This window comes from Manacus candei, unplaced genomic scaffold (assembly GCF_025592945.1).
Source record: "Manacus candei isolate 608988 ecotype Guabito, Panama unplaced genomic scaffold, ASM2559294v1 h1tg000015l, whole genome shotgun sequence".
Taxonomy (NCBI): Eukaryota; Metazoa; Chordata; class Aves; order Passeriformes; family Pipridae; genus Manacus; species Manacus candei.
The window spans coordinates 12,131,877-12,147,632 of NW_026138063.1; the positions used below are offsets into that span (position 1 = coordinate 12,131,877).

The 15,756-nt window shown below is 47.7% G+C and overlaps 1 protein-coding gene across 6 annotated transcripts in view; it reads right to left on the bottom strand.

Moving 5' to 3' along the window:
- Window positions 1-15,756, bottom strand: part of FGF12 (fibroblast growth factor 12) — a 221,631-nt gene that overhangs the window by 94,261 nt on the left and 111,614 nt on the right. The window contains exon 1 of one of the 6 annotated variants that reach the window (XM_051782167.1): window positions 5,589-5,830. The exons of the other annotated variants lie outside the window; for them this stretch is intronic. Within the exon in view, the coding sequence (XP_051638127.1) occupies window positions 5,589-5,787 (199 nt within the window). The 5' untranslated portion in view covers window positions 5,788-5,830. Of the gene's footprint in view, window positions 1-5,588; window positions 5,831-15,756 lie in introns of those variants that run through there. 6 annotated transcript variants of the gene reach the window in all.

Here is a 15,756-nt window from a genome sequence, read left to right on the forward strand (position 1 = left end):
CTCAAACAGCCTCTTCAGCTCCCATGGCAGCTCTGTTCTCCACACTGCCCAAGTCAAGCTGATGATCTGTTTTGGCAATAGCTATCTTATTTGTTAAAATACGTGGTATCTGGTCTACTGAAATTCTTCTAAATTCATGCTGAATTGAGCAAAGCAAGGAAGGAGGGAAGAAAATCTTGTGTTTATTTTGGGTTTTTTTGGAACTCAAGCTTTTGGTTTTATATTTCAAAATAGTATTTCATTTAGAAGTATACTCAAAAGTCAAAAAAAAATACAAGTATAAAAATCCTCCAAATGAAATTGCACCTCTTCCCCCCCCCAAAAAAAAACACCCCAGTTGTATCAATGATAAACTGATTTATATGGATCTTTTATGGGGAGGGAAAATAATCACTCCTGAACCTCTTTTTGCCCTGACTTTTCCATTTGGCTGGTGATGGAGGAATCAATCATTTGTATTGCTCTAATGGTGAACCTCCTCTGCTGGCTAATGATTTTCACTGCTCCCACAAGCACAGCTACCCCTGAGGCTATGGGGACAGAAGATATCCATCCTTCTTGGAGCTTGGATGACTTCCATGGATTTTCTTGGCATCAACCATACTCAGTACTAGTACGAAGCATCTTACTGACTGACATGCTCACCCATAAGCTGTGTTTGAAGCGGGCTGGCAGCTGACTTTTCCTGCTCTGGAGAAAGCAGCTCTTTCCCAGATTTTAGAGACGGACAGCTCAGGGTTGCTACCTGAACCCCCCCAGTAACCGAGCACAGCCACGCAACATGACAGTCACCACATCTGCAAGTCACGAACGTGTGCGATACCACCCCCAGGGATCAATTTGATAAAATGAAACCCATCTGCTGAGCTGTCACAAGCAGGAGGGAGCCTGTTCCTCCCTCCCGATGATTTTGGCATTCATTAGCACCCGCGGGTACAGAAGGAGCTTTCAGCACCAACAGCAGATCAGAACTCAGTGACAACAGACTGCCCCAAACAAGGAGGACACATGCCCTCAAGGCTGTGCCCTTCCCCTTGGTGTTATCTTGGCTCATGTTTGGCTGGCGACATAGCATCCACACCCTCATCTCAGGTGGCACTTCTATGACCTCTTCCTGGCCAGGCAATGCCATGATTTCCAGCCATTTCCATTCCCGTCAGCCACTTCTTAGATACGAGACACAGCACCAAATTCTGCAGAGGAGCAGGCAGAAGAATGTGATGGACCACCCTTGGCTGGGCATACACCCAGACATGCACGGACACGCTGTAGAAAAGTGCTGGGAACCAGCTGGAATCCTACTGCAGGGAGCATCTATGCACTGGATAATGTAGCCGGCATTCAGACACTAGCAACAGAGAGGCCAAATTCCACAGGTTGGGCAGATATTACAGCTGTTCTGAGATGCACCACTCCACAAAAGCAGGGAAGGGCTACAACAAATTTAACAGGAAGCTAAAAGGGTGGACTTTGCCCTAAGCTTCAATCATCATTTTCACCCTGAATGAAAACAGAAAGGACTTCAGGATTTAACTCAGGGAATTTAACAGCTTGCAGAGATGACAGACTTCTCAAATGTTTTAAATGAATCTTCGAATGAACAAAGTCCTTCTATGTCCTTCAACTAAAGTTGCTTTTATATTTTACTTATACTGCTGCAAAAATATCTATGTCCATATATTTTAAGCTCCAAATCTCTATTTATTATTCAAAATGAGAAATACCACAAAGGGAAAACATGGTTTTAGTTATTGCATTTTTGCTATGTGCAAGTCATTTCCTTCACTTTGGAAGAAGCCTTTAGCTCTCCTTAAGGAAAAGCATCCTTTCCCTGGAGGAGCACAAAATATATATCAGACAAGGGGGGAAAAAGGAATAAAAATAACACAATTTTTTTTCTTTTTCCCAGGGTAAAAAAACCTGTTTGAGAATGAGCTCTGCATTCTCAGCTGGAAATTCATCTACAGAAGCAACATCTGAAGGAATGGAGACGAAGCTACACAGTGCCTGGCACTGCCTGACCCAAAGCTGCCTCAATTCAAATATGATTTCCCCAAGTAACAACACCCTTTCAGTGGGCTTCACTCAGATAAAATTTCCAACAACCCCCACAGATATTCCAGCCTGTTTCCCCTTGTGCAAGGCTACCAAACTCCTCAGCTTTGCCATTCAGTGGCCATGGCATAATGGAAGACCACCTCCACCCCAGCTCTCCGGGGTGAGCTCTGCCTGAGAAGATGGTCAGTGAAGCATCAGCAACAGTTTTCACAAACAAGCTGGACCCTCCAGCCCAGGCTTTGCAGACTGTTACAAAACAGCTGAAGAAGGGACATGCCTGGATGCTTTAATTCAGCCACAAAGGGGATGAAACTATTTGGTTCAACTATTTGTTGGCAGAGAAGTGATGTGGAGAGAACTGCTTGTCAAGTCTTCTGAATTCAGCTCTTGGACTTACCAGTCTCTGAGGAAAAATCCAACTCTTGAACCTGTACCAACAAGTCATCCCATACAGTACTTTCTTTTGAATCCTTTATTAAGTCACTATGGTCAGAGAAAAATATATAATTTATAGATGAACAATTGCAGCCAATGACCTGTATTAACTCACAATAATGGGATTAAGCCCATGTGCCCAAATGTTCAGTTTAGTCCACAGCACTCAGTGTCCTTATTTGGCCTATCTTAAACTGATAAGTCATCTTGGAACCAAACACATGCAAGAGCTATAAAAGAACACAAAGCATGTATTTGAGACAGCTGTCTTTGCCCATTGAAAAGACAGACAGAACTAGTTCTCAGTTTACAACACGGTCCCTACTGCAACCAACAAATGAGATGTTTCTGCAGTCAGCTTTTCCCTAGGAGCTGATAGCTTTGATTATACGAGATATCCCTGCATGGACCTGGTTCCCCATAGCTTGCCAAAACCTGTGACTACTCATGCCCACCACTGAGCAAGACTTAACTGCTACAGGGTGCAAATTCTCCCTTCCCATATGAGAGCAGGAGTACGTCACTTTCCTTTCACCCAGGCTGCAGCGTGGAGCACAAGGTGCCAACCAGCGCAAAGTAACTCTGCTCACCCACGTCTCTACTGAATATTTTAGTTATAGTGCTCTTTGAGTCACATATTAAAAACAATTGATGTAAGCTCACACAGTTACTTTACAGAAGCAAAGAGCAAAGGGAACGTGAACCACCATCAGAGTTGTATTTCTGTAGTGGTGCAAGCTGCTACAGCTCCACCATTGCTGCACCGTGGGCTCACTGGCAGTGGGGACCCAAAGCATGGTACGCTGGGATGAGCATCAGGAATTAGGTCTCTGTGTCAAGTAAGTGCTCCATGCTTGGTCTCACCTTCTGTAAAACAGGAAATATCCTCTCCATTTATTAGAGCTTGTTGAGTACTACAGATGAAAACCACTCTTTAAATCTGAAGTTTTTTGACAGATTCTCCTCACAGTCATAAAACAAGGTCATGTTTAAAAAGGTAAAGAGAGATCCCCTAGCATTGTACCATCTCCAAATGTGATTGTACCCTTTTTGAACATGGATGTTTCTCTCATTCCTTTCACTGACTTGCAAACTACTGAGCCAGCATATCATTAAGTAGACATAATCACTGGGGTTTTGGGTCACTGCACAATGTATGCACGTTTCTTGAAACTACTTTCAATTCATTTGCATGTCATTTGCTGTGCAGAAACTCGATTCTGGAATGTGTAAGTTATCTGGGCACAATACACTCCCTGAATAAACAATCTGAGTAGCAGTATGCCAGTGGTAAGCTGCCTTCTGAGAAGCACACCCAAGATCAGGAATAGGATGTACCAGTGAAATAAATCTCTGTTTAAAAGATGGATATCGGGAACTAAAGCAGACACAGTCCATAGGCTAGGAAACGACATTTGGATTTTTTTCACAGCAAATTAATTCCTCTACTTCTTTAATTTTATAAAATGAATACAGTACTGGTTACAAGTGATTGACTGACAGCTCTAAAGACTGAACAGCTCTATTTTTACAGCACTGAGTGGCATTGATCCTTCTACTAAGTCAATAAAAAGTCTCCCTTAAATCACTTTGGTCTGTAAATTATCGAAAACCTTCCTCAGCATGAAAGACCATGAAAGTTGAGGGAATTCTTAAAATTCATCAATTCTTCACAGGCATTTACTGAGTCCATGGAAGCAGAATTGGACCTGTCCAGCTGGGAAAACCGGGGTAGAACCAATAAAAAGCCTCCCAATCACACCCTACCATAAGTCACTCAAACTTTAATGAGACAAAGCATCTTGAAACCTAGGTAACAGGTCTAGACTTCCCAGCCCTTTAGGTCCTTAAGGAATCTAATTTAAAGGCAGAGTAAGATGGAGAGGAAAGAGGAACAGAAAATTATTTTGTCAGTGTGACTATCAGTTCCTATTCTTTATCCTTCAAAGAGTGATTCCTGAGACAAAATGCCAACACTCTCTGGGCAAGGGCCATCTTTTGGTCTTGGTTCACAGGTTAACTAATACATAGGATAGTCCAGTAAGCCACCACTCATCATAACTTGAGTAGGAAAAAAAAGAAGGGCAACTTTTTTCCCTTTGAAGCACAATACTAATGTACATGGAAAACATGGGAGGGCTACACTGGTTGATGGTACATCCTGAAGAGCTGAGTGAACAAGAATCTCTGTTTCTTAACCACGATACTATTGGACACCTGAGAAAACTACATGTTCACAGCAGCTTCTCAAACCGATCTCTGTTTCCTCTCCTTAGTGGTGACCTATAGCAGTGAAAAAAATAAAGCAAGAAGTAAATAATTCCACTGAGAAATCATGGAGGGCCTATTCTTGCCAGGTACTGAGTTTTCACACCTACCAAGGACGGCTGAGAGCACAAAGCACTGCTCAGAACTGAAACTGTGGGTGGTGGGACTTCATCGTGGAAAAGTGAACAGTGTCTACACTAGGGCTGAAGTTCTTCACAAGGAACCAAGACTGAGCACATACATGCAAAAAAGAATAAAGGAAAGAAAAGGGGAAAAAAGGATTACCCTGAAAAGCATTTCTAGATCCTTGCAAGCTCAATATCAGGTGTAACCGTTCTGCAGCTGCCATCTAGAAAGCTTTCTGAGCTAATGAAATTCCCTACGGAACTCTGCTCATGAAGCAGCACTTGATGGATTTAGTTATCAAATGGCTACAATTTTAATTGATCCTCAGTTTATCGATTTCCTTGTCACTATGCAGAAAATAAGAGATCGTTAAAAAACTTATCTGCAAGGAGGTGCAAAAATACAATTCTGGGTGAAGCTCGCACAGATGAAGCCGCTGGGTCCCTCCTGCCGGAGGACCCGCTGTGCTCACGCTTTGGAGATCGGAGGAGGGATGCTGGCGGCAGGTTGATGCCCACCCATCCCGCCAGACCGGAGGAGAAGATCCGCCAGGACCCAGACCAAAGTTGAGCGCGGAGCAAGCCTTGGCCCCAGCCGGTCCCTGGAGGTGCCGGAGGCGCCCCGGGGCAGCCATCCCGGCGGGTGCGGAGCTGCTCCCCTCCGCGGAGCGGGTTCCCACGGCCCTGGCCCGCCGTACTCACCCGGTCTCCTCCTCACCGGCCTTTTCCTGCCGCTGCAGAAGCGCACTTTGCTGAAGACCCCCAGGACGTGCCTCTCGCATAGGGAGCGCCCGTCCTTGCTGGGGCTGGAGCGGCGCTTGGAGGCGGACACCCGGTCGCTGTTGGACTCCCTCGCCTGCCGCTTCTGCCGGATCAACGAGCTGGCGATAGCCGCTGCCATCGCCGCTCATGGGCCCCCCGCTCCGCTCCGCTCCGCGCCGCTCCGTGGGGCGCCGCCCGGGCGCGCAGGGGCCGAGCCGCCGCCGCGCCCCGCGGGGACCGGGCAGGGGGACGACCCGCTTAACGCGCTGCAACCCCGAGTCCCGGCGCCGGGGAGGGCTCAGCCGGCCAGGAGGAGCAGGGCGCCCGGGCAAACAACCATGGCTGGCCGCCGGACCCCGCCGCCCATGGGTCTGTCCCCGAGAAGCGCAAATCCCGGCGCGGGCGGCCGTCGGCGAGACCCCCGGCCGGGCTGGCAGCGGCCGCGTAGATCCGGGAGCGGCCGCCCCGCTGACGAAGGTCCGCCGGCGACTGCTGTGTCCAAAGGATAGGGGGGCGCGGAGGATCCGCGGGTCCCTGCGGCGCGGTGCCGCTCCGCTCCGCCCGGGCGCAGGCGGCGGCGCTTCCTCCCGCCGGCCGCCCTCCGGCGAGGGGCCGTGGGATGAGTCAGAGCCCCCCCGGCCCGCGGGCAGCCCCGGCCCCAGCGCGGTGGCTCCGAGGCGCTGCGCGGCAGGGCGCGCACATGGACGCGGCTCCGCGACCGGGCTCAGGGAGAGCCGCGCTGCATTTCTGTTCGCACTCCTCCTCTTCCTCCTCTGCCCCCCTCCCCACTCCGCTCTCAGAGAGGGCGGGAGGGGAAGGAAAAAGCAGCCACGGAAAAAAGCAGCAGGTCAGCAAACAAATTAAAAAGCGGGAAGGCAAAAAAAAATTAAATTTAAAAAAAAAAAAAAAAGAAGCACCCGCCCGCGAGTGCGGGCTCACATCGCCGCAGCTCGGCGCCCCGGGTTCACAGCGCCATGGCTGGCGCAGCTTCTCCTGCCCTGCTCGCCGCCTCTGCCCCGGCACCGGCTCTCCCCGACGGCAGCAACCCACATCGTCCGGCCGACCGGGCGGCCGCCGAGCGCTCGGCACCGGGGCGGCCCCGGGCCCGGCTGCCGCGGCGGGGACAGCGGCGGGAGGAGCGATGCGAGGCGGGGAGGAGGTGGAGGAGGAGAAGGGCGGGGGGGTGCGGCTGCCACTGCTGCTGCTCCGTGCGGGGCTCAGGATGCTCCGCGGTGCCGCCCGACGGCGGCGGGGCGAGGAGGAGCCGAACCGCGCCCGCTGCCCGCCCGCATCCTCCGGCCCGGCCCGGCCCGGGAGGGGGGAGGAGAGAGGAAGGAGGGGCCGGGGAAGCCCCCCCGGACGCCCACGCCGCTCGCGGCTGCTGCCAAGGCGGCGGGGAGCTCCGCAGCCCCGCGGCGGCCGGGCGGGGCGGGCTGGGTCGGTGCCGGGCGGGAGCCGGGCTCCGGGAGAATTGCAGCTGCTCCCGCTCGCCCTTCTCTACGCAATCCTACGTGATCGAGGTTTGGATGAGAAACATCGCGCAGGCAGATCGAGGCAATTGCAGCTCCGCAGCGGCTCTGCCTCTCCGCCCGGGCAGCCCCGCCGCCCCTGCCGGGCTTCCCCGGGGCCGCAGTCCCCCCCGGCCCCGCCGACGGAGCCGCCTGCGAGAACTGCAGCCACCCTGGCCGCCTCCCTCGCCACTGCTGTCGGTGCCTGAGCACCCAGCATCTCCGTGACTTTCCCTGCTTTTCCGTGCAAGCAGAGACAGGGCGACAGCGCCGGCACCCCGAGGATGCGCTGCTGGGGGCCAGTGCCGCGGCCGGGGAGCGCGCAGGCGGCTGCAGCGGCAGCGGGCACTGCCGGGCTGCCTCTGGCTACAGCGGTCCCAAGACAGACCACTAGTGCATCAGCAGGTGCTGGCCCGGCTCCGGCCCATATCCAGCCACAAAACTGCACCAAACAAAATTTAAGATGCAGATAGATACACCTCTGGTTATCCAGAGTAGTAACTGCTATTGCTGCCACAAGGACAGTGCTCTCCAGATTTCAGTTTAGTTAACAGCTAGCAATGATAGCTGTTAGGTGAGTTAGGTGTCGAGCAAGATACTTGGGGGAGTGTGCAGGGGTGAGTGTGGAGGGACAGGGGATCTCGTCTGGGAAGACCAGACCCGCCCCAGCCACACTTTGGCAAGTAGCAGCTGCAGGACGAGCCTAATCCAATCCTGAACGTGTAGGGCTGATCCATGTTCCCAAGTGAAGAGGGCACTTTAAAGCAGTGTGACATGCCCTAGGAATTATCAACTTCAGCAAAATAATCTTTGTCACTACTTCACTGCAAGAACTTCGTCTCTAAATTATTTTAATGTATTGGGAAAAAAATGCAACTGAAACAACCACCCACTATGTCCACAAAGATTAACTTAACTCTGGCATTACTTCCTGATTTTCACTCTTAGTCTCTATGCACACCATAACAAGATGGAATCAGGTTCTCAAGGGGAAGACAGGAGAAGAAAATATTCAAAACCATTTGGGAGATACAAATGTTTGGCTGTTGATCTCTTTTTAACTGCTGCCAACTTTTTTCGAGCAGATTTCACCATCCCAATCAATAAAGGTTTTTCTTCCCTTTCCTGTAACTAAAGTGCTTCATATTTTAATTTTCTCTATCGGATTATTTCACTTGACATCAAAGAATTATTGCAGTACAAGGTACAGGCATGGCCTAAAGAAAGCTGTTTGCAATCAGAGAATCACTGTCTGAACTGCCAGTGAATTATCCAAAGCTTCATCTTCAAAGGATGTGAGCAAATCTGATATCTTCCCAAGAAAAAAGTTTTCAATGTATATATAAAGATACTTTTTTTGCCTGTAGCCTTCAAATCTCTGGTGAAAAAATGCTGGTTTATCTGCACCATATTAGATAAGTTCCAGCTATTTTGACATGCGACTAATTTGTTTTGTTGTGTAGCTATAAACAAGGAGCAGCAGCTCTGCACTTAAAAATGATCCTAATCAGTGATAAAGTCGGTCATAGTAATTTTTTTCCTGGTGATTTGTGGATCTGAAAAGCAAGTTGCTGCAACTCCTAAGAAAGAAGAAAGGATTCTCGCAGGTCTCTCTGCTTCTGCAGTGATGGCATTAAATTAAACCAGAGCTTGTGAAACTGAATATAATGTTGCACTTGCCAACATGCAGGTCTGTCTTTATCTATAGATGGCCAAGGAGTCCACGGGGTTTGGTTCTGAACATGGGCACTGTGCCATGAGCTCCTGGTGACAGTACTGACATGGGCATCTGCTCTGCATGACTCTGGATCATTCCCCAGCTTCACAAAATTTTCTGAAGAGCCCATGCTTTTATAAACACCAAGCAAACTCAGAGCGGTCTTGAGCTGGAGAATGGAAGGCCAACCTCATCATGCCCCTGGCACTGTCATTCTCACAGGTGAAACATTGCCTTTGATGGGCTGCCAAGTGAAACAGAAAAACCTCCTTGTCTTTGGTCTCTGCCAGTGGAAGTTCTCTCCTTCAACTTTCATTTGGGTAAGCAGGGTTCAAAACATCTCCCATTTTCATCTATATCAGCTACTTCTCTTTGAGGGTAGTGCAGCCTATGCAACTAGCCCCTGTTGAACCCACAGGCTGCATTCCTCATTGCCACCAATGGAAGCTGAATTTTTTGACCTAGCTGGGCCAATATGGCATTTTTCCTTAAGGAACATAATTTTAAAAATATATTTATATATATAAATATATAATATATATAATATAATTAATATCTTTATTGCAGAGTTATTATGGCAATTTTTCTCCCATGCCTCTTCTTCCCTGGGCTCCCTCCTCACTTCAGTCTCAGTCTGGAAAGCTGCACAGTGCACCCTATGAAGAGGGAATGCAAGAATAGCACTGGTTCCTAAAATGAGCCACACAGACAGTGTTTTGATCATGGTGGAGAGATATGCCAGTGCTCCTCCTGCAGTTTGTGGAGAAAGACCCCATATCTGGCACACAGGAGCAGGCAGAGTTTCGGACTCCCCAGGGCTGTTGGAAGATCAGACTCACTATGCTCATTAAATATCCTCACCCCAAGCATCCAGGAGCCTCTGCATTAGATACTCCCTATGGAAAGTGACCAATATAAACATTTCAAGACACTGTAAGTTCTGAGGTTTTGTTCTCTTGATAAATAAAATCTTCTGTCCTCAGTGCTGAGGTTTAAAATGAATGGCTGAATTTCAGGGCTTTGGTGACTTAAGCAGAGAAGAGATCTAGAATTGCATTCCCTTACCTTCCTAAACAGAATGATCTATCTAGGTCAAAACTGAGGTTATTGGCATCTTTCCTTAGTGAAGTGCAATAATTCCCGCAGGGTTGCTAACAGAATATCCTGTTTATTTTTCATAGAGTCTTCAAAAGCCATGGGCTGTGTTCTGTAGATTCAGTCATTAGGCATATCTCTGCTTTACTAATTCTGTACACACAGAGCTAACTACGGATAGGAACATATGCAGGTTTTTTGCTGTTTTATCTGCAGAGCTACTGAAAATGCATACATGAAAATTAAGGAAGAGATTTACATTTAATACCACTTAAAAATGTGTATGCATGTTTCTGTAGTTGAATGGGGAAAAAAAGACACCCATCTCTGGCCAATAATTATGAATGGCCTAATTCACCATTTTATAGCAGCATAGCAACAAATCTCTTCCAATAGGAAGGCACTGTTGAGTTTGAAAGTCTGCATGCAGATACCTCTTAAGAATTGTACCCAATTTCCACGCTGTGAAAATTACATCTAAAACATGCATTGCCAGGGCTGCTTATTAAGCAAAATTAGGCCCATATCCATGTTTTATTAACTTTATTCTTTACAAGGTAGCCCCTTGTTGCATGTCTCGCATAATTAAAATTCATGCAGCTTTGGCATTCCCCAGCCTCTCTGCGTGGGTGGACTTTTTGGAAAAAAAAACATGCCTGGTTAACCTGATAAAGAAAAGATCTTACCGTATTCTGCTCAGTTTCTGTGCAGCATAATTCTGTTTACAATGCATAGGTTTACATCTGTGTTTGAATGCCTAATAAGAATTCACATGGCCACTTCAAAATATGCTATTCAGGGAGAGAGATCTGGCCCTAAAACAGCAGCAGAGTACAGAAACTGGCCAGCTTTCTGGGCTGTTCTCACACAGCTGAGCTTGGAGCTGACTTGGCCTTTCAATAAACACAGAAGAGCCTGCATCATCTGATTGCCATATTAAAATAATTTGTTTAATGGGCCCTTTACTCCATTTTTTGCCTTCAAAGATTCAATTAAAACAAAATTTGCAACTCATCACGAGGAGTATTCATTAGTTCACCTGGTGTCTTTAAAACCAGCTGTAGCCTGGGTAAAAGTTGGGGCTGTCTGTATTAAAGTGAGTGGCAGGTACATAGGTGGCAAGTTGCAGAATGAAACCACTATTGCAAAAACCAGGCCACAAGCAACACCAACACAACAAAATCAACTGCAGACTTGAAAAAGAAATAATTCTGCTAGGACTTTATGCATTCATTTTTTTTCCCCTTTTTAAGAGAAAATTTTCAATTTAACAGGAGTTTTTATTTTTCCTTGGTGACTTGTTGCCTACATGAGGTGGAGGCAGTTGAACATAAGAAAGCTGCACCTTGCTGAAGGGAACTGTGGCTGTCTAGGAGTGAAAGTGTCATGATACATTTTTCTTCAAGAAGCTTCCTGTATGACCAAACAGACTTTTGTCTCCAGAGTTCTGGAAGCACCTGATGGGACCATCTCCCTTAAACAAAGCTTGAAAAGGAGCAGCAGAGGGAAGCATCTGAAACTGTTCCCACATATGAAGAGAGACCTCCTTGCAGACAGATCAATGCCTGTCCCACATGCCAGAGCCAGACCTGAGGCTTGTTCAAGATGGGCTCGTCTCAAAGCTGTTGTTATCACCTCACCCCAACAGTCCTGTTCGTTGGCTGTTCTGTCATTGCCTTTCCCAATGGGATCAGGGAAAACTGCTGTCCTTGCAGTGATTCACTTCACTTGTGGCTTCATAAGTGTCAGCAGTCCAAGACAAAGCACTTGCAAACACCTGCCCAGTGACAGCTCCCACAAGGCACTTCAGTCATTAGGACAGTGCAGGGAGGAGGCCTCGCTGAAGGAGCAATGAAAGGATGAGCACCCTACTTGCAGATCCCCTTGTGCAAGGCAGAGCCAAGAGCCCACCCTTCCTGAGCAAGGGGCACAGAGCCAACCAGCTGGTCCAGGCTTAGAAACACCCACCCAAGCATCTGGAAAGAAAACTCAAATATCTTCTTGCCTGTACTATAGCTGCTGATTTAAAAAAGAGGACAGAGAGCTACCTCTCTTCCTTTCTTCCTCCATCCATCTCCTCTTCTTCACTAGGCCTATCCCAACATCCAGCAACTCGCTCCATCCACTGCCCTAGGGACTTTTCACTCATGGCCACCCATTTATTAGCCTTAAGCCACAGAAACTACAAGGACCAGGAAGGGAAAGGAAAGCACTGGAGATTTCATTCCAGGTCTTACGTCTGCATTCACAGTGTGTAAGAAAAAGATCACATTCTTTGTGCTTTTAATGCAGAGCAGAAGCTTGAGGTGAAATAGGTGAAATAGCCACCACAGAACAACCCCAGCTGTGAGCCTGAGACTGAATACACACCCCCCCTTCCTTGTCTAAAGTAGATATTTAGTCCTCAAACATCACGATAGGGACACCATCATGAACAAGATGACTCCTACAACCTCCCCCTCCCTAGGAGAGGTCAGCCATCCCCACCCTTCTCTTTGAATCCTATTTGATGAAAACCTTTAGCCCATTTAGGCCTATAGTTTCAACAATGCAAGAGGTGCCCAGTTCCCATGGACACTGAACCTGGTTCTGTATGGATTTACATGTCACCTGCATGAAGGTGATGAGATCTGGGTGGAGAGGGGAGTGTGACCCCACAGAGCAGCTTCTGGCCTAGGGCCCCCATACACCAGTGCTCAGGAGGTCTGAGGGGCTGCAAATCCTTTTCCCCATCCCTGGGAGGAAGGAAACCTCCTCCTGTTGTAATCATGCAGCCAGACACCAATTTCAACCAAAATCATTTTCAAGTGTGTCGGGAAAAGCCTTTCAATTTAAAGTTTCCATCAAGCTGACTTTGCTGAAAGTCAAAGAGATCCTTCCTGATTAGATCTTGGCTGAGGCAAACCAGCCCGATTATGTGATTGAGAATGATAAAAAGGAGGGAGGGAGAGCAAAACCCCTATCGTGCTCCTCCAGTAGGGCTATGGGTCCACAGGCTCCACAGCAGGTCAAGGCTTGAAGACTAGGGACATCCACCTCCTCTATGCACCTGTGTGGCACTGGCACAGGTCAAGAAAGGGAGAAGGGACAGAAGCTGTCAAGGAGAAATATCAAGCTCCCTCCAGACCCACAAATCTGTCTATCTACACATCATGGATTCTGACAGACCTAAAGAGGCCTCGGAAAGTTCCCTGACCCCAAACTTCACTTGTCTCTTCATCCAGCCTCCAAATTTGTAAGAAGCCCAGGATTTGCAGCCTGAGCTAGGCCACATCTCATATCCTGCTGGGTCAGCAGAGAAATGCTTCACAGGGGCAGTCCACTGCTCAGTAACTCAGCAGAGGGTCCTCCCAGTTTGGAGAGCTTGCAGGAAAAGTAGCAACTCTGACAAAACCTGGTATTTCCACTGCCATCAAACTCTGCTGAACAGGAGTACCAGGACATTAATCCTGCCCTCAGGATGCCTCTGAAGTTACATGCATCCAGATTGCATCTTATTTGAACAAACCTGCTTATTTCTCCTGCGTACTGCAAGGGCATACTCAACACTAAATGTAAATGTGAGATTACAGCTGTCATACAGCCAGGACAAGGTTTGAAGACTGGGTAAAGAAAGGATCTGGGTGAATACATCACTTCCCCTGTAAACCCCTGGCTTCCAAACACACCTCTTGCTATTTGCATTGTAATTTATTTCCCTCCCCAGCAATAAATCAACTTCTCTATCTCTCCAGCAAAATGAAATCCCAAGTCCTCTCTGCCCGGACTCTCACAGCTGCTGCAATCCAGACACCAATGAAGATATCAGCGGTCTGGAAGGAAATCTAAGTTTGCCAAGGATACAAAGACTAATGCAGTTGTAATTAATGATCGTGGCAAGTCTGGCGAAGAGACTAAACTGAACTGACGTGGAAACTGAGTTCATAGAAACAAGTTTTCTTTTAACACAGTCAGATCAAACCTCTGGGGATAAATTGTGCAGTCTGTATTACTTCAAGACTGGGCAATTTCTTTTCCCTAGAAAGCAATGACTCTGGGAATTGGGAACCATGAGAGAGAAACAGCTGAACAGGAGCTTTCTGCACAGAACTGCAGCTAGGAGAGCCCAAGCCCATAGGGATATGCATGAAGCAATGGGGAGTAGAAGAAATGCTCTGTCACAATTGTATCCAATGCAGCGAACACCAGAATCACAAAAGTCACAAAGTCTGGTTGCCACACTTCAGAAATGGCAGAACAGGGAGGGTCTGAGAAATAGAAAGCATATGGATATAGTGAGAGACTTGAGCAGTTCAGTCTCTTGGTTGCAGTAATATGCACATCTACAGGGATTCACATGGGGTCACTGTGAAAATCCTCTTGATACTCAGCTGTATTTAGCCTATTAATACTGTGGCCACTGAGTTTGCTGTTGCTGAAAATCTGGCCACAGAAGACAAATGGTTAAGATCCTCAGTATCCAAGAGAATGACAGAGAAGACTTGTCCCTGACCAATAAATTTGTCACCTCTCAGTAAGAACATTTTCAAAAGGAGGGGCTCTTTCAATCCGGGAAAGTCAGAGTGAGATTTGGAGGCTGTAAATCAAGGCAGGGCTCATGTTTATTGTTAATGGCAATGGTAATTCATCAAGAGAACGACATGGCAAGAGTTGTGATGGATTCGCTATCATTTCACCCTAGCAGCCAACCTCTTTCAAAAATAGATGAGCTGATATCACAGCACACAGGGTACAATGGACCCTGGAGAGGTCAGCCTTGTACTGTGCCAGCAGTACCTTCATCATCACTGCCAAGGTTGGTCCGATCTCTGATTAGGGACCTGCAGCAGTGGAAGCCCCACATCTCCTCTGGGAATGTGGCTCTGTACCACCTTCAGCTGAGAAAGGCTCCTTCTAACATCTAGTCCAAGTCCCACTTAGCTAGAATTTTTTTGCCCTGTTGATGCTCCTGCCAACGGAGGACTTACTGGGCTTGCTCAGTGAAGTCCTGACTTGAGTGACACAGGAGATCAGACTGTGCAATCACTAGTCCCTTCCACCCGGTTTCTGAGACTCACCCGGCGTCAGTCGGTATTAGAGCTCATATGAACAGAAATCCACTTTGCACAAAATGTTGGGTTCAAAGTTACAATTCTTCCCCACAAGGAGTGAAAATGAGACCTTTTGGAGGTCACTATGAAATGCTAGAAGAGAAAAAAGTGCACTGATGTGGTAGAACTGGTGGTCTCACCCCTTTCAAGACCAAGTCTCTGCTTTTGCACTGGACAGAGCAGTGGCATGAAAATGGGTATTAAAAATCCCTGTGCAACACATTCTTTTGAAATTACTATTTTCTTTCTCCCTTGCACAGTTTTGATAAAGTGGCATTTTTCAAGAGAATAAAGCACCACTACTGATTGTTTGGCTGCTCTTTCTGTAGGCATCCATCACAGCCTCCCAACCTGTACCATTCACATGTGTCTCTCTGACATGACTTACAGTTTTGGCCTTTTCTGCTCTCAGACTGCTGAACTCCAGAAGTGCCTACAGTGGAAGATGCAATAGCTGTTCTAACTGATTTGTAGGGCTCTGCTGGGGCTTTGCAGGAACAGCTTTTGGACATGGGCAACCCTGTTTCCTTGCATCCTTTATTCATGACCCCTCTACAGCTTCTGTTTTGGACAAGGAATTCTTGTACAGTGTGATTTCTTTCTTCCTCTGTGTCCATGCTGGCCTGCCCTCCCCGTTCCTATGCATGTTGCTTTTCTCACTTTAGGGACAGAGTTTGCATCTCTTTGGTCTTATTCCA